This window comes from Ciconia boyciana, chromosome 4 (assembly GCF_034638445.1).
Source record: "Ciconia boyciana chromosome 4, ASM3463844v1, whole genome shotgun sequence".
In the NCBI taxonomy this organism is placed as follows: Eukaryota; Metazoa; Chordata; class Aves; order Ciconiiformes; family Ciconiidae; genus Ciconia; species Ciconia boyciana.
The window spans coordinates 15,696,691-15,715,391 of NC_132937.1; the positions used below are offsets into that span (position 1 = coordinate 15,696,691).

An 18,701-nucleotide genomic window follows, 5' to 3' on the forward strand; every position below is an offset into this window, starting at 1 on the left:
GCCCAGCCACGGTTAATTGACTGGTATAGGACAGCCCGTATTGTTGCTGTCCTTAATATAAAATTAATGTCGTGTTAGAGTGGAAGATAGACATTCAGCTTTTCTTACACGTGACATGCAGCTTGTCAACACCTTTAAGAAAACTGCATGGTTGACCAAATATTACTTCTACAGCCACAAGACAGGCAAAAGGTAATAGCTGTATTACAGATCTTAGTTTTAGCTTTTCTTTCATCAAAATCCCATGAGAATGGTAAAACCCACAGCACAGGCTACACACTGAGCTGTGATCTGAATTTTCCTGGGTGCTGGAATGAATAATAAATAGACACAGAAAGCTCATTAGCCGTTGACAGTCCTTTTTTTTCCACAGAGCTGGGTTTCCCTGTACTGCCCGCAGCATCTCCAAACCACTTCAAACTGTCCTTCAGACATCGTGGTGCTTCTCCAGGACTTACGACTTGCCTCATTTGCTTCTGAGATCCTGCAGCACAGTTAGTTATGCTGGTGAAGAAGCGCACCAAGCAAAAGCATGAAGGTATGTGCTTTCCCTTACTCGAGAGCATGGGAACAGACCTTCTCTTGGGATGGTACTTTGAAGTGTCTTCGAACCATCTCCCTCAAAGACCTTTATTTACCTTTTGTTGACCTTGTTCTGAAATGGCAGGTGAAATCCAGTGAATCATGAACAAGTTGTTTGAAACGGACAGCATATGTGAGGACTTAATGCTCTTGAGATTGATCACACTGACGAATAAATACCTTGATTATTATAAAAAGTTATCTCTGCATGAATAGGGCCAATTAACAAAGGTGTTACAGTGAAGATTTGGAAGTTTTATCTGAACTGGGTATGGCAAGCAGGTTAAGGGCCTGCTAATGAATAGTAAATAAAAGCTCTGCACATTTCTTGTACTACTGATCGACTCTTGACTGTTCCTTTGAATTTGTCTTCTTTGAGGGATTAAGTTCAGGTTTCCTCAAAGTTTATTCTTCCTTTTTCATAATCTTTATGTAAAACTTCAAGGCAGTTGTGCCAAAAGTTTCGTATAAATTTTGTAGTGTATGAAAAATAGCACCTTCTCAGCAAACCTGTATTTTTTAGGCTATATCAACAAGGAATTAACAAAAACAAAGCCTAGCATTTGCTCTCATCCTCTTGGATAGCCACTTTTACCTCACTGGCTTTCAAAGCAGAATCACTCTGCTAAGCAAAACTGTTGGGAGAGCTCCTGTAGGACACCTCACTGTTTTCCTATCGTCTTCTGTAGCTCTTTTTCCTCTAAGGGGTTTGTCCATGGAGTTTACGCCCAGATGAGCATGGCAGGGGGGTTGGAACTAGATGATCTTTAAGGTCCCTTCCAACCGAAACCATTCTATGATTCTATGATTCTAAATGTATTTTGACACAATTTTACTCAACGGGCTTGGATTATTCAGTACATTTTTGAAAGAGCTTTTTTTCACTATAGTAAGATTATCCTTGATACGTATGCTGATATGAAATGTTTCATCTCCAAACTATTAGCCAAGTATTCACTAATAAATCCCAGAGCAAGTAAATAACCTACAACCGAACTAAGAAGCTCAGGCCCTGCATATGGCTCTCATCCTTGCGCGCCACGGTGCATGTCTCTGCGGCCATGTCCACACTAGGCTGGTTGCCCTGGTCTCACTGGGTTTGTTTTATCTGTGCTGGCAGTTTGCAGTGGCGGACTGCAGCCAATCCATAGGAGATAAGATGTTCCTGCAGGAAAGAGCTGCCTCCTCCACCGCAACTCCCCACTCTGATCTCAGGCTTCTCCACAAAACTGAGTTTGGAGTGAGGTGGATACCGGGATAAAAAAGAAAAAAAAAATTAAGACATTATAGATCCCCTTCAGGAATATTCAAAGCATCCCATTGCTTTTTCCTTAATGTCTCTGAAAGGTCAATGAAAGTGAATTTCCTCACAAGAAAAGTTTGCGGAGAAGAATGTGTCCCAGACGCTTCCATCATGTCTTCGCACTGGGCACCTACAAGGGGTGGACATCTACCATGTAGATGTTCAGTGGCTTGCAAGAGTGAGGTCTGCTGTGTATTTAGCATCTTTTCCTGTGACAGGGTGCTCCCCGTCCCCCGCTGACCTGACCTTTTACTGTAACCCTGCTCAAGCGATAACCACCAGTGGTGGTCATGATGGATGCATCTGGTTGTGATGGATGCATCCAGCTCAAAGTGGATTCAGGGGAGACAGATAACAACACAATAGCCAAGGGCTAATTTATGGCAATGCGTCCGCCTAACCACAGTGCTGGTCAGTGTCCGACTCAAGTCAAGTTTGGAAGAAACTAACATCTGCAGCCGGTACGTAAATATGACTGTGAGTCAATCATCTTACCCCCATAAACAGTGAGCAGCCCCAGAGCCCTTTGAGCTCTCCTGCACAGCAGCGGGCTGCACGCCAGGATCTCCCCTCGAGCAGGGACGCCTCTCAAGGTTACTCCTCGAGGCTGAGAGATTCCTTCCCGCAACAGACCCTCGGTAAGTGACTAATAGCATGCTAAACTTTGACATCTTAGCTAAGTGATATAAAGGATTGATTGTGCACATACAATCCTTTAGACATAAACCGTTGACCAAGTCTGGGACTAGGATTGGATCCAGCGGCACCTAGACTCCTCTCTGAGAAGGAGTTTAGAAAGCAAGGGGGTCCTTTTCCGAACCTCCCTGACAGTTTTGTCTGACCCTGTCCTCTATGCAGTAAATAATCAAGTGTACATTGCCATCAAATCTTGTTAAAACACTGTTGGCATTGAACTTTGTTAACTTCCTGTTCTATGTCAATAAAGTGTATTTTTACTTCTCTCTTACGAGTGAAGTGCACGCTCACTCTATCCATGACATCTCCCCTCAGGGCACGGTCTGAATACCAGGGAAGCCAGTAAAGAGACCCCCATTGACTTTGGTGAGCTTTGGATCAGACTCAAAATCACAAATGGGTTTCACAAAGCAATTTAGGTTTTGATTTGAGCTTTCTCTTTGTTTGATAAGGGAGGAAAGCACTGGTATCTGCCTGAATATAAAGTTCTCCCTTCTTGGGAAGTCTTTCATGGCATATACAACATGGAAATGGTTTTTAACATCACGCTTGCTCTGGCTCAAACCCAAATAAAAGGCCAATGATGCCCTGGAGGAGGAAGAGAAGGTACTTACATACCAAGTGTCCTCCTCTATGGATGGTACAGAATGGATAATTGATGTGTGGCTTAACCAAGAACATACCTGCATATATCTGTAGGCCTGCTCTCCCCTGTTCACCTCTCTGTAAAATCTATTTAATGAAGTTCATTCACTGTTTTTCTTACACCATAGAGGAAAATTCACATCCGTGGTCATTATCTAAACGTTCTCGGTGATTTGGACTGTGGACATCTGAAACCCTGCCAAACAATATCCAGGGGATTTGGAGAGGTGCTTTGGTCCTGTTTGATACTAGCAGTGAGGCAAGAGGAGCTGAAACTGTTTTGCAGCTATTTATCTAGGCACAGCAGAAAAATGTGTCAATCTCTATTGTTATTTTTGAAATACCTGCCAGTCTGGAGTGTGTTAATGTATTCTGTGTGAATGTATTAATGAAAAAGGAGTCTCCACCCTAGAGTACCACTCCTTCTCTGACCACAAAGCACAGGTAATTGCATTTTTTCACGAGATAACTCAGTGCAGTTGCCAGCTCAACTCCAGTCTGGCAGCAAGGACTAGGGGCTTTTGCAGAGCAAAACAAGGTCCAGATCTGCGGAGGTGTGACTTCCCGAACAGAGGCATGGGAAGAGGTAGGTGCTGCAGAACAAGACTGATGATATCCTCCTGCCCATGGTGCAGTGAAGAACAGCTAAGCCAGGCTGCAAGAAACACCAAAATGAAGCACGTTTGAAACCCAGCCCTAAACTGGCCATCACCAATTAACAGCTCAACAGCAGCTCCTTAAATTCCTACCTCGTTCCTTTCAGTATGAACATCCAGGTTGGTCTGCGTAACACCCAAAAAGTAAGGATGGGGCTCAGACTTACTATGGTCCCATAGTTGCCCCTTGACCAGGAGCCATCTCAGCTGGTGGGGTTCCCTTGCCTGGAGAGCACCCAAACCACAGGCGTGCCTGCCCCCTCCACCCAGCCTGCTGAAGGAGACACAAAGGCACCACTTTTGGGACACGGCATGTTCCTGCAGTGACGCCTGAACACGAACTATGGGGGCAGTTTTGCTGGAGGAGTTCATGCAATCGTAGCACACCCGAAGGAGTCCAGTGCTCAAGAGAAGCTTTGGCAGACCTCTAGGTGGAGTCCAGCTGTGTCTCCTGCTCCGCCAGAAAGATCGTGAAAGGAATTGCTTAACAAAAGGATGTTGAGTAAAGCCTCTCTTTGATCCACCTCCACACTTTATTGATTGGCTATAAATGGAAGAGATTATTCTGCCCTAATAAAAGTCACAGTGAGAAGAAAGCAATCAACAGAGGCAAATGGAGTGAGCAATTAGTCTGAAACCCTTCAGACCAGCTTTACTTTCACGCAAAGTCTTAGCAGCCCGATGCTGATGGAAGGATCTCCAGCAGTCACAAGGTAATCCAGAAATCTGTAATCTTATTCTGCTCTAGATTTAAATTACTATGTTTTATTTTCTTAACTTTTTTTCAAGCTGAAGTGCAAGGCTGAGGTGCTCCTTAGGACATCTTACTGATGTGACAAAAAGAGATTGTGTCATGGGGGGGCTGGAGGACTCTGAAGTAAGCAAGAGATCTTCCATTTTCAGTAACACTCAGCCCAGCTCTCCTTGCACCAGGGGAAATTTCACAGGAGATCCTGAAACAGCTCCTGGGCCAGTATTTCAGTTTATTCACAGACATGCACACATGCACTAATAGATGAGACAAAGCCGTGACAGTTTACTTAGCTACAAAATTATGCTGCCTGGTTTTGCTGTCCAAGCTTTATAAAAGTAGGAGTTGTTGCAGATCCCTCTGATTCATGTTGTATACAGTATTTCAGTCTGAGCAGCATTTCAGAGCTGGTATCATTCTTCATATGGGTTTGACTTGGCTTTTTTCCTGTAGGGCTGTATTTTCTTCAATCACTTGTTTTTTTCTTATGCAGCCTGTGGCTACACAGATTTTTCACAATAATTCCATTTTAAGTTAAGCTTATGGGTGCAAAGAGAGTAGAATTTCAAGTGCAACATATCAGACTTCAGATACAAGCTCTTTTTATACCTGAGAATGTATTGGCAGACTATTTATTCTTGTGTTTATTAACTGGATGCCATCAGGATACATCCTGTGACTCCACATTTTATTTATATTCTGGAAAAGGAGCTAGACTAGAATAAAATAATGATCAGAAATCTGCGTATCACACATGCAAGCTGGAAATGTGCGTGTGTCTGTGTTTGTGTGGCAGTATTAGTACAAGGTGACACCTGAATCTGACTTGAGCACTTGCTTTTTATCCATTATACTTTCCAGTAATAAGGCATGTCATAGTTTTAAGCTTCTACAAGAGGAATAGTATCGTAAAACCAAGAGGCAGGAGATCTCCTTGAAATTCCCAGCCATGCCACGGACTCTCTGACCGATGTAAGACAGTTAGCCTCAGTTTCCCTGTCTTGACAGTGGGTTAATGATCCATCCCTGCCTCACATGCTTGCTGTGAAGAGAACTTCACCCACCATTTTGAGAAACTTGGTGCTTGGATGAGGGTTTTGGTAACAAATAATATTGCTGTGGTAAAGTAATGTTATTTGCCACAAAGCAAGAAATTGTATTTTGGGCCCCCATCATTTTTCCATCTAGTTGATTATTCCTAGTTACTTTCTTATGGGATGGCTGAGATTTTTTACAGGAGTTAAGCACTCCACTTTTGGAGACAGTGGAAGAAAAGGTATAACCTGGGCTTGAGAAACTTGGGCTCAGTTACCTTTTCTGCTAAAGTCTCCCTCTGTGTCCTGGGGCGAATTGGCTGGGATTAGATAAAAGTGTGTGCTAGATGTGCTAGAGTGTGATGCCAACGTGTTTGTCCATGCCAAGATTAGATGCCGTAGACAAACATGAAGTCAAACTCAAGGCACCTGGGGAAGTTCATTGCCTTAAGAGAAACATTCAGGGTTTTGATGTCAGATTAATGGCGATAGCAGAATGTATCTCACAAGGAAGTTGTAAAGATAATTCACATTAGAGATTGTGAAACACTCAGATGTCATAAATGGATCTAAAATAAATGTGCTGGTTTTGAACATTAAACTGTGATCTGAATGTCTGTTGGCTTTCTTTTTCAGGATGGTCCATGCTGGTGACGCAGGTTTCCACAACATGGTGGTTTCCAAGGAAGAAGGTGCTTTACTTTCCTGTTTGTTAGCATTTTAAATCAGTTTTGCAGTGTTTATTTGTGTGGTGACACTACTGAGAAGCACCAGGCAATAGCAGTGTTATCAAGTATGTAAAATTAGAAGATACGGAGTGTTGCATGGGCTCAAAAGGTATGAATCAGCCGTGTTAGACCCATTTCTGTTGCGGTTTCAGAGAGGGAAGAATCGTGGAAATAAAAGGAGCTGCTGCAGCAGAAGAGACGAGTGGGAAGCTTGGAGGCAGGGGTAGATAGGGGACATAAGCCAAATTTCACTCCTTTAAGTTTGGAATTAAACCCAAGAGACAAAAAGGATGGAAACTGAGATTGTTAAGGGTGGAATTGGGTGGAAAGTGCTGTCTAGAGAGGCAGTAAGATTTGGGATCTGCTACAGCTTTATGGTGAATAGGTGGCTAATGTGAAATAACTTCGTGGTCTAACAGTGCAGGGCAGACTTTTGCACCCTCAGATCCATAGGGCTGGGTTTCACCCCTGCAAAGCAGTTTTGGTTGTACTGTGGTAGATAAAGACCCATGAGTTAATTAACTGAGATGCGAGATTTTTGAAGAAAAAGTAGTTTCCCAGGAACATCCTCCTAACTCAGAGCTGGTCATCCCCCTCCATCCACAGTTTGCAGCAGGACAATCAGTATTTGCAGCCTGTAACAGCCTGGGATCATTTCACCAAAGGTTGCATTTATTAAAGCTATTTGTTGGCAAAACTCACGTGTGAATTCCATACTCTCTTCAAGGTTCATCACCATCTACTTATGACATTATCATGGTGTCTCTCAGTGGAAGCCTCTTACTGTTGCTTGCCATCAGTGTAGCAGTAAACGTTCTCCAGAGGTGAGTGTTAGGGCAGTAGGAGAGGACCCAGGGTCGCCAAGGAAATGTGTGCAGCGATGAATTTCTGAGTGTGATCAGGGAGTCCACGGGAAGAGCCTGCCAAACCCTAGTGCTTCTTGGAGTCCTCCCAGGCTCTTTCTCCATCAGCCCGCAGCAGGGTGCATTAATGGTGGCTGGAGAATTGCTAGGGTAGGTGCTTGGGTAATACCAATTTAGGGCAATGACGTTTGGTTTTGTTTTGTATCTGGTCCAAATTCTTCTCCCCCTCCCCAGATTTTACCTATATATGTATTGTAAATTTAATGAGGAAAATTAAGAGACCCAAGCCCCTAATTTCTCACTACTGCCAATGTTTTCATTTTTTTCAAGAACAATCTGAAGTCACAAGAGGAGGGACATTCCTTGAGATGTTTATTTCTATGATGAGAAAGTAAACGATCTGTTTGGAGAAATCTCTTCAAAGAAAAATTTTGTTCAGCTTTAGTTTGAATGCAACTAGACAAATGGAGGAGGGCAATGGGGCATAAGATGTGTTTTATGCTAAAAGACAAAAAGATTAGGGGGAGAGGAAAAGGTCACCTCCATAATTAATTAAATCAGCTCTATCCCAGCTATCAGGTCTGTACTGCCATTAGTTATATCCTGTTACTAATTGGATTGGGTTCAAAATACAAACAGCTCTTCATGCTTATCTAACACCTAATGATTTGTTTTGCTCCATTTCTATTGTGCCAGGCGCTGCACATCAAGTTATTCCTCCAAAGATCTCAGTACACCTGTGGTGGTAGAAAGTATTACAATGACTAACAATACCTCTGATAAGATTTCAACAGCAGATTTGACTGGCCCGGTGTGTGTAAGTTATATATCTGACAAGCGAACTGTGTCCCCAGAGTTTGCCATCTCTGAAGAGACAATTTCAATTTTTGAGTTACCGTTCTTCTCCGTTGCTGTCTCGGTAACACCCCCTGATTCAGCGCCAGAGCAGTGATGGCCCACAGCTTCCTCCACCTGCAGCTTTCTTCTGGAGAGAAAAGTGGATGAAGGACTCGGGAGTGTATGCTAGCAAGCTGATGGACTGACATTCCCCACTTCATTTTCTCCACCACGGCTTTGGACTGTGAACTCGTACCACACCAGTATTAGAAAATGCAGGAAAATTGATTTTTTTATGGAAGTGGAGAAAAAGCGTAGATATATGTACCTTATCTCTGTGATGTGTTGTGTTAAAAATTTACTGTAGAGTTATACATCTTTCCATCTCTTTCCATCTCCTTCTGTGGGATGAGTCATGGGAAAAAAATACAGGGGGGAATTTCTGGTAATTTTTACAAAGATTTCCCAATCCCTCTGACTCACACGTGAATCCCACACGTTATGCCAAGACCTAACCTTTTGCACATGGTTTCCTACTAGCTGTACGACTCTGTGGCTATGCTAACATTGTTGGACAGATTGCAATTTCTTAAGTCACCAGGTTTGTGATTTCTTTTTTTTATCTGCCCACTTTTACAGCCTGAAGGAAGATACCGTCTATTAATCTTTACACTGAGTGCTGCAACTTTCCCAGCACCAATAACCTCTGCCACTGGCGTGACACCAGCTTGCTAAGGAACAAGCCTGGCTGTTCTCCCCGTTCAGGTGACAGTTACAGAGGACAGGTTAGTCTGAGATCTGGCACGGAGAGGGATAGGTGTGCTCCCTGGATCTGGCCAGCCTAGTCCAACTTCATTCCCTTTGCTAACTGCTGCTAGGAACCCTACAAGAGCTGTGGGGTATATAATTTTCCATTTATCTTACCAACTTTCTTGGCCTACCTCCTGCATGTTTTCCACACAAGTAGATGGAAAGTTGAAGGAAGCAGGAGAAAAGCCCTTTGACCAATGGGTATTCCTCCAAAAGGGGTCTGGCATGGTCCATTCCTCCTTTGTGCTCACACGTCACAGAGCACTGAAACGATCTGCAGGATCGTTAAGGCACTTCAGAGTTGCCAACAGGTTGGAAGGGCGGTTGGCATTAATGACCGTGCCTTAGGTAACCTTGGTGGACGTAATGCTCTCAGGGCTCACGTTTTCAAACGGAAGACCTAAGGTCCACCGAGTGTATGAACAGGAAGGTTACAGTCTATGAATTTCCTCCTCTCCCAGGCTTAGATGGGGTCAGCCATTCACTGGGGAAGCTGGTGATGGAGAGTCTGGCCCCAGTGGGACACGCTGTGACACCAACATGCTCGTGTGAGCTCCCATATGCGATGCTTATCAAAACAGAGACTTAGGGCAGGCGCAGAAAGATGAGGCTCTCCTGCACAGATCCCCGCAGGCATTAGGCATTTCATAGACATGAGTAAAAATCCGTGTGCTGTGCCGCAAAGGTGGTCGGACTTTGGTCACCATTACAACACCTCTGTATTTGTCCCAAAAGGGCAGTTTGAGTAACTTTTCTATCATCAGAGACAGAAACCAGACCTGATTCTGAAGCTGAGAGGACACGTCAGCCATCCCTGGTGGAGGCTCAGCCACAGCAGGGTCCTTTCTCCTCTGACATTAGCCATATTCCCATTCAAAACATTGCTACCGACACCATTTTCCATGGTCTGATGGAAACACATGCTTGCATGTCCATGGTGGCAAACACCAACCCCTTGCCTGTAACAGCATGTGCCATGTTGGTCTCCCTCTTTCCATAGCTCTCTTTAGTGAGTTGCTCCTGCCTGTCCACCGCCCGTAACAGCAGCCTCAGGCACCCCTTCTCTTTGCTCTACTTAATACCCCTGCTCTTTCTTCATGCCACTCGCCGCACAGAGACAAAATCCCCACCCTTGTCAAAATTCATGGAGCTGTTTCCTCATCTTCCTGTAAATCCCTCCTTAAGACCCGCTGCTGCCTCAACGCCTGCAAATCCAGACCATCTGTTAGTGGTAAAGGCAGGGCTAAGCAGAGACTTCCAATTCTCTGACAAAGTCTATTTGTTTTCTTGCTGCCCCACTCCCCCGTGTTGGCCTGCTTTTGATATCCACTGTTTTCCAGCCGAGACATGGACTGGAAAATCCCTACGCCTGTCATGTCTGAAAAATATCTATATGGTACCGAGCATAACGGGCTTTGGTTCTGCACTGGTATATTCCAGCACAAATACAACGCAAACAGTGACTGGGATGAAGATACCAATAATCATAGTACAATATAATGTAACATAATGTAATATTGTACTATTGATAATACCAAGATGAACAGCAGCATGTGTGTGTGTGCATGCACTAGACAACAAATGACATTTAAAGGCTGTTACGGTTACAGAGGCAAGCATGATAAACTTAGGAAACGGCATCAATAAATTTAGGTGTAAATTCAGAATTTTGTGTTTATTTTTCCTTTGTTCTTCAATCTCCTTTTGTGTATGGAGCCATATTAATGGCCTCTCAAGGTACAAATATTAGGAAAGCTGGCAGGCTGTGTTTTTGAAGGGGATGGCTATTCACTTTCCAAATAAGCAAGGGTAGAGATGATACTGCGCAGCACATTTAGAGTCATGGACAAGACAAAGATCTTTTCTGTACATAGCTGCTGAAAGGTAAGAACCAGATACTAATTCTCTCAAATGTACAAAGCCTTCTTGCATTCCCAGTTTTTGTGGTTAAAACAAACAACTGGACATTAAATCGGCTGAATATTCAATTTGTGCTTATAAGACATGTGTTATGTCTGTAGGATGCATCATTGACCTTTGCAGCAGTTTGACAGTGCGATAGGTGTGATGAGTAAAGGATGGCAAAGACTTTAGTTGAACAGCTAATTATAGCTATGGGATTTATTTATAGCACATAACTGAGCCACAGAACCTACATTTTTCACATACACAGAATTTTTCAGTTAATGGAGTTACTCATGGTAGAGGTTGGTACGTGGTAGGCAGGTGTAAGGACTCAACTCCTTGATTCAGTACCCCATTCCACATAGTGCAATGGTTTGTGTCCATTCAGAGCCCCGTTAAGGTAAAACCACGACGTAGCAAGCTTCCTTCTGGACTCTGACAGTGAATATTTAAAGTTTGCTCATCTTCAGCTCATAAGGTATTACCAGGCCAACTGGAAAATATCTAAAGGAGGAAATTGTCAAAGCTATTTCAGAAAATAAACTCAGAAGATGGTGGCAAGTGAGGTGAAGGATGTAGGGGTTGAAGTCGTGAGAGACTTCCTTTGACCTGGTATTTGCTCACCAGGAATAAACTAACATAATCCTGAAAACCTGCATGCAACAAGCTCGAGTCTCGTTAGCTGTAGAGGACAGTTAGACCCAAGGAGCTATGCTCTGTCTGACGACATTGAACAATAAACTGAGAATAAAAAATACCAAGGTCTTCACAATACTTCACCAGCCTGAAGTTTAATCCTTTGACATCTGTAAGGTGGTTTAAAACTCTCCTTTATGGTGATTGACTGCACTCTGCAGATGACACCACAGGAATTTACTGCACTGAAACATAACACCTTAATGAAGGAAAAAAAAAATGCTTTCCTTCTAATGCAAGCAACTTTGTCTCGTTCTTCCCTTCAACCATGTAACATGATGATTCAGAGATAAGACTCGTGTGGTTGTTAAGTTGCCATGATGGATTTTACAAAGGGGAAAATCACGTCAAGTTTGTGTAAGCTTGATAGCAGCTGCTCTTTGGAAATACATCTTAATTATGGGTAAAAATACTAAGCCATAACTTGTATACTTATTTTAAAAACCTCTTTTTTTTTTCAGTGCCATAATTCTAAACATTAGCTCTACACTGAGGTTAGTATTTATTTATAGGTTGGATACTGTAAGGAGGTAGCCCAGGAAATGCTACTTGATGATGGTGGTTATTAGATGTGCCTGTTAGTGACCCCTCACATTTATCTGTATTTAATTATAGACTTACTGCCATAGTGCCCTAAGTTATGTCTGAGAACAAAAGGCAATTCCATTTGTGAGGCCATTATATGCCAGCACTCACAACTTCTTAAAAAATAGTAATGACCTTTGGGATGAAATCTTTTCAGCCCAATACTGACTTTGTGTGTGTGGAGTTTGGTAAAAGTCAGGATCAGCCTTTTTTATTATTTATAGACACATGGAAAAAGATGGTTTGAATGATTAAAAAAAGCTTTTTGCAAACTTTGGGGGCCCCTGGATAACTAGAAATGGCTCAGTGTTAAAATGTTAAACTGATCGTTTTTAGGAGGCTTGTGGTTACACCCAATTTAAAGATCTAGTGAGAAATAAAGAAGTTATCTTGTAATTCCTGAGCTCGCAAGTGTGTGTTCACATGTGCCAGTACACTCGAGTATTCCCACTAACTGCTGGCATACCTGAAGTTAATCATACACATAAGTGTTTGCAGAATCAGAGAATTTGGAAATATTTTGAGCTTTCATATAACAAAACACTTCAGTATATGCTTAAATAATATTGATCTCACTGGAATTCCAATATATGTTTTACTTGCTTCCCTGAACTGAGTCTGTATTTCTTTTCGAGACTGAAATGACAAATACTTTTGACCAGATGACAAAACTCTGACAAATGTGTTTGATTTTTGTTCTCTATTCTATCTCCCTTACTTAATATTAGTAATTTGGGGGGTAAGTTAGTAACAAAATATGCTATGGCTTGGATGATGGGGTGCTTTCTCTTGCTTCCAGTTCCAGCTGTTAAAATGTAATGTAATTTAATAGTAATGATTATTTCGATGCACAATACTACATCATCGACTATACTAAACAAGTGTTTCGGAAAGGAAAGCTGAAGACAAGAAGAAGCCAAGGTGCGGGTTTCTTTGTGGCTAATTCACATGGTGCCCGAGTGTCTATCGATCACAGGGTCCCGATGCTCGACTCACTGCTGAAGTACTGGATCGCCTCACACTCACTGGTGAGTGGATCTGAACACAGAACTGAAGCATGGAGATATGATATTGATAAACTGTGAATAATTTACCTATATTGTATCAGAAGACTATGGCAGGGCAAGGAGTCGAGATAAGGTCTTGCCAGTCCACCACGTGAAGCACAAAGTTACCATTTCTCTTGCGGCGAACGAGTCTAATAACCATCAAAGCGCAGTGATTATGCAAATCATTGTGCCCTGACTGAGTAATAAAAGCTATCGACCATCCGGAGTTAAGGAGTTTGCATATTGTATGATTACTGAGAAATAAAATCAGAGTTATTATGCAAATCAACCCCTTCAGCCAATCAGACTGAAAGATGCAAGGGAAAAAAATGTGTATTTATGCATCAATAACTATACAGTATCCCTGAGCTCCAGTTATTATTATTTTTGTTATTTGACGGCAGAAGTACCCAGCGGCCCCGATCAATCCGATATAAAACGTAATTGTTTTCTTTTGCATTCTGCTAGGAGTCTTGACTTCTGCAGTCATTACATTTTGGATGAATGACAACTGGGATCTGAGCTGATTTCCTGCTAGAACAAAAACGTAAATCAACATGTATTGAAAAAATACAGGGGAAAAAAAACCAGATATTGTCCATAAAATTAAATATAAAAACCCGTATTTTTGCATATAAAGTGGTTTATGTTTTTGACTAGTTCTACTAATATTAGATTATTGACACGTGATGTCCATGAGGGCGACCTTGCAGCCCCACACCGGGATGATGTTTCCCTGCCAGCTCCCGCTATTTGGAAGATGCAACATTAAAATTACTGATGAAGAAAGGTAAGGATGCACCTTCCTCCGTCGTTGAACCCGGACTGAAACAAAAGGCCACTTGCTAAGCGGCAAGCAGAGCTTTCCACGAGTAAAGGCGGGCTCTTCGGCCACGTGTGCTGTGGGGTGCGTGGGCACGCGTTATTCCCACCTCCCCGAAAGCTCAACGTGGCCCCGCGACCGCGGGGGAAACCCAGCGCCCGGCCACGGCTGCACGGGGGGGGAGGGGCGGAGGCCACGCCCCCCGCCCCGCCACGTCCCGCTCGGGCGCCGGGTCCCACCCCGGCGGCGCATCGTGGTGGTGGAGGGCCATGGCGTTCACGCTGTACTCGCTGCTGCAGGCTGCGCTCCTCATCGTCAATGCCGTCGCCGTGCTGCACGAGGAGCGCTTCCTCCGGCACGGTGAGCCGCCGCCGGCGGGCCCGCTGCGGGGAGCGGGAGCGGGGAGCGGGAGCGGGGGCGGGGGCGGGGGCGAGGCCGGCCGGGGCCTCGTGAAGGGAGGAGCCGGCCGGAGCCCGGCTGGCGGTACCCGGGCGCGGCCGCCCGGCTCTCGGCGAGCCCGGGGATGCTCGTAGCGGGCTCCGCGGGCGCGGGAAGGCCGCCCGGTGTCGCGGAGGCCCCTCACGACCCGCCGGGCTTCGTGGGACCCGGTGCTGCGGCCCCCCCCGCAGCTTTTCCTTGCCGGTGTTGAGTATCAATATGCAAGGATTGCTTTGAGGTTTTCGGTCTTGAAGTTGAATTTTCTGCCGGTGTGGTTGACGTCGCTCCTGTCATTGTTTTGTCTCTCTTTCTTTTTTTCCATAATTTTCTTTTTTTTTTTTTACATTTCTACCATTCCGTCTCCATTTGTGCCACACGTCAGGATGTTGTGATAGCGTGCGGTGGTTTCTTTCATCTTGTCGTGCCTTTTTTTGATGAGAGAGCACTTCTTAGTCTTTGCATGTTCATGCTCACGTTTCTGTGGTACTGAAGAAAGGTCCCCAAAGTTGGGCATCCTTGCCCTTTAAAAGAAAATAAAACCCCCAAAACACAGAAAAGCCACCGACACAAAAGATCTGCAAAGCCTCAGAAAAAATTACCTATGATCCAAGGTTTCCCAGTTTCCTGATCCAGAGAGTCCTGACTTCTCCAAGTCAGGCTGAGCTTGGATTTTTGGCAGGGGTGCACATAGCTATCCCTTTCTCCTGTTCCCCAGTAGGATTCACTGTGAGGGACCTGCTCAGTTTGGGGTTTTCTTTTGCTGTCCTGATGAGCAGCAGCTCGAGGAAAAGGGAGGTGTGAAGACTAACAGGATGGGCCAAGCCACTTGTCGGCTCCAGGGGACTTGGGAGATGGGAATAACTCCAAGCTCATCCGAGTGGGAAGCAGTGGCTGGCAAGGCTAGTGAGGGAGAGGACTCACCTACTGCCCCCAGCTCGGTGCCAGCAGAGTGAGGGTGAGAAGAAAGGGAAAAAAATCACTCAAAAGTTGTCTCTGGAGAAAAGAAACTCACAGGTTGCACAGTGCAGCTTCGAATACCAACAGCTGCTCCCCTCCCTGCTCTGCTCATCCCCAAACCAGCAGGATTCAAAAATCCCTGTTTGCATCACCGGGGCCACACACTCTGCCTCCCCACAGTGGGTCGAGAAGAGTTTCTCCAGTGAAGGGCTTTGTAAACCTTCAGTACTTCAATCGCCCTCTGAAAAGTTCCCAAGACATCTTTTTTTTCATAGCAGTTAACAAAAATCATCATCCCGATTTGGAATCTGTGCTGTTTTCCATCATGCAGCTTGTTTCTCAGTGCTGAAGCATCACTTCATACCCAACAATTATTTGATGTTTTACCTTCTGGTAAAGGACTATGAACAGATGTAGTTTGTTTGTTTGTTTTTATTTTGGTGAGTGTTTTTCTGAAGCCCAAATAAACTCATTTGTTTCTCTGGCATGCAGGGAATAGTAGCGTATTAAAAAGGTAAGGGTTTCCTTTATAGAAACATTGATCTGTCATTACTGTTGCGTTCATTAAAAGGTTTAATAGTTTTCAGTATATTGTTTTAAAATCTGATCTTGAAATAAAGTGGATTCGTTTGTAGTTTATTTTTCTAATGTTAGTGATAAACTTAACCGTATTCAAGATAGATGGCTCAGTAATACTGCTGGTAGTGTTTGTTGTGTGGTTTGGGGTTTTTTTTCTAACATGTCTGTTTTTATGTGACGCAGTTGGCTGGGGAAGTGATCAAGGGATTGGAGGATTTGGAGAGGAACCAGGAATTAAAGCCCAGCTAACGAACCTTATTCGATCTGTACGAACTGTTATGAGAGGTAAGCTGACGATCTTTTGTTGAAACGTTACTGACCGTAAAGTTTAGTTTCTGGGCTTCGATGAAGTAACATCAGTATTTTGACTCTTTTCTTTTACCAAACAGCTGCTATTTCTGCTTGTCATTTCCAGTCTATCCTTCTTTCACGCGTGGACGTGGAGGGAGGGCACAGGTCCCAGCTAAGGTGCCCGAAGTTTGATAAAGTGTAAAACATTCCCTGACTCTGACTCTGGCTTGTGGTGCTGCTGCTGCATCTTGTCTTTCCTCGGCGTTTGGGAGCTGGGGGGAAGCTTGGTGATCAATCAGAGTGTGTAATTAGCTTCACCTTAGCTAAATTTACAGAATCACAGAATCGTATAGGTTGGAAAAGACCTTTAAGATCATCGAGTCCAACCGTAAACCTAACACCTAAACCTAACATGTAAAACTAACACGTAAACCTAATACATAAAATTTAATTTTATGTGAAGTACCTGGTGAGGGAAATGTAATTCCTGGGATTCTTAAAGGTAAGTTGGGCTAATGTGCCTCAAAGGATGGGGAAAAAATAGACTTTAATTTCTAAATTACCGATAGTTTTTCACTATAAAGCACACCAAAAATTCCTTTTATGGGTGATGATAAACAGGAATTAACAAATCTTACCTGTCTTGGTCACCACAGAGTAAAAACTGATAAATTTTTTCTAAATCACAGTAAAGCCAAGGGTAGAAACTGACTCTGAGATGGATTAGTTTCATTTGGAGAAAGGGTTGTTTGGGTTAAAGTTAAAACATGATGGGCTGTAGGAAAATATTTATGCTGTTGCTTCCTACTAATTTTAGTATCCTAGGCTTTGATCCTGGCTCCTTCCACCAATCCTGATTTTTGCATAAGAAAATTCAGTGTATTTTTAAAGTTTTGATTGATTTTGCTCCTTAAAAGTTAGTCTCCCAAGATAATAAGTTCTGTCACTTTGTGATGTGCAGAAGAAAATTTTCACAATTGCTCCTCTTTTTTTTTTTTTTTCTACAGTGCCATTAATAGCAGTGAACTCCGTTACAATTGTTCTCCTCCTGTTGTTTGGTTGAAGGTACCTGTTGCAAAATCTTTTGGACATCCAAAGAAGCAAGTTGCTAACCATCGCTGCTCTGAGTTTCCTGGGATCCAGCACGGTTTAGCTGTCAATTTGACATTCAACTTATAATAATAAAGACACTATTTCTATTTGTCCTATTTCCTCATGTTCACTTGCAGTTTCATTAAACAAGATAATGGGATCAATGCAGCAACGCTGCAAATATATTGGACTATGACAAGTTCTGTTGCTGCCTGTTAATAGCGTTGACTGTTAGAGCACGTGTTGTAACATACTGCAATGATTGTTGAGAGGATGCGGTTTTTAAATGTCTTGTTACTCAGGGATGAATTTCCTTCAGTACGCTCCCCAAATTATTTTTAAATTAAGAAAAACAACAGTGGTTTTTATTTCAATTACTACCACAGTACCATTTAAGAGAATACGAATTAGGCTGTACAAACATGTTACAAATTACTGAAGTACGGTTGTGATATTGAGGGAGACAAAACTAGCTGGGTAAAGTCCTGATTCAGTTCACATTGGAAGTCAAATGTTCCTGGTTTGACCAAGAACAGGATTTTTCTCTTGGTGTTTGGTGGTCCTTTAAAACCAATAATGTTTCATGCTGATGCTGAAGTAAGTTGAAAATCAGTGCAATTGCTATGCAAAATCTAAAAAAGCTGTACCTAAAGCTGGGCAACTCTGTGTTAATTTAGACTAGCAGGTGATATTAGTGATTAGCATTTGTTACTGTTCTGTCAAGGATTATTGTACTTTTTAAAATGTGTGTTAAACTTCTGCGTGGCAATTACTGTGTTGGAAGTGGGGAACCATTTGTATTCTGAGTTGCTTGGGAAACGTGGCAAGGGAGTGCTGTGCCCTCTTCAAATGCAATTCTTTGTTAAAACCAGCAAATTTGCAGCCTCTTCTATTACTGCTGCTTCTTCCCCCACCCTCCATCTTCCTTTGTTAAAGTAACAGCTTACTGAAATTGAAACTATGGGTATGATCTTGCAGTTCTGTCGCAGAGAATATTGCTAATTGCTTTGGTGTAGATCTTGTCTCAGTTCAGACTGCTGAGTTGGGTCCAATGTTATATAGCAAGTCTGAAAATGAAGAAGGCTGATTCTCGTGTACCTTTTCAGAAAAGTTAGAAGTCTTATGTCTGTTCTTCTGCTAAAGTGTTTTAGCTTATTTTTAAAGTGGGAAAGGCCAAAGGAAACGTGGCAGTTTAATTATTTTAAAACAGCTTAGTTTATCATCTCTTTGTCTTGATGACTAAAGCATATGCTGTTGTATACAAAGATAAATCTGTAAAATGTGTAAATTAAATTAATGATCTTCAACTGCAGTGTTTTGCAGAGCAGAGTATGTTCAGGAGAGTTTTATGTTTCCTTTTTTTAGTGAAAACTTGTAAATA

General features: G+C 43.1%; 1 protein-coding gene across 1 annotated transcript; it reads left to right on the forward strand.

Annotated features, from left to right (window-relative positions):
* The first annotated feature begins 14,166 nt into the window (after positions 1-14,166).
* Positions 14,167-17,438, forward strand: IER3IP1 (immediate early response 3 interacting protein 1). The gene is made up of 3 exons (XM_072859446.1): positions 14,167-14,323; positions 16,121-16,222; positions 17,236-17,438. The coding sequence occupies exons 1-3, from the start codon at positions 14,233-14,235 to the stop codon at positions 17,289-17,291; spliced, it is 249 nt and encodes an 82-aa protein (XP_072715547.1). The 5' UTR covers positions 14,167-14,232; the 3' UTR covers positions 17,292-17,438.
* The last annotated feature ends 1,263 nt before the right edge of the window (positions 17,439-18,701 follow it).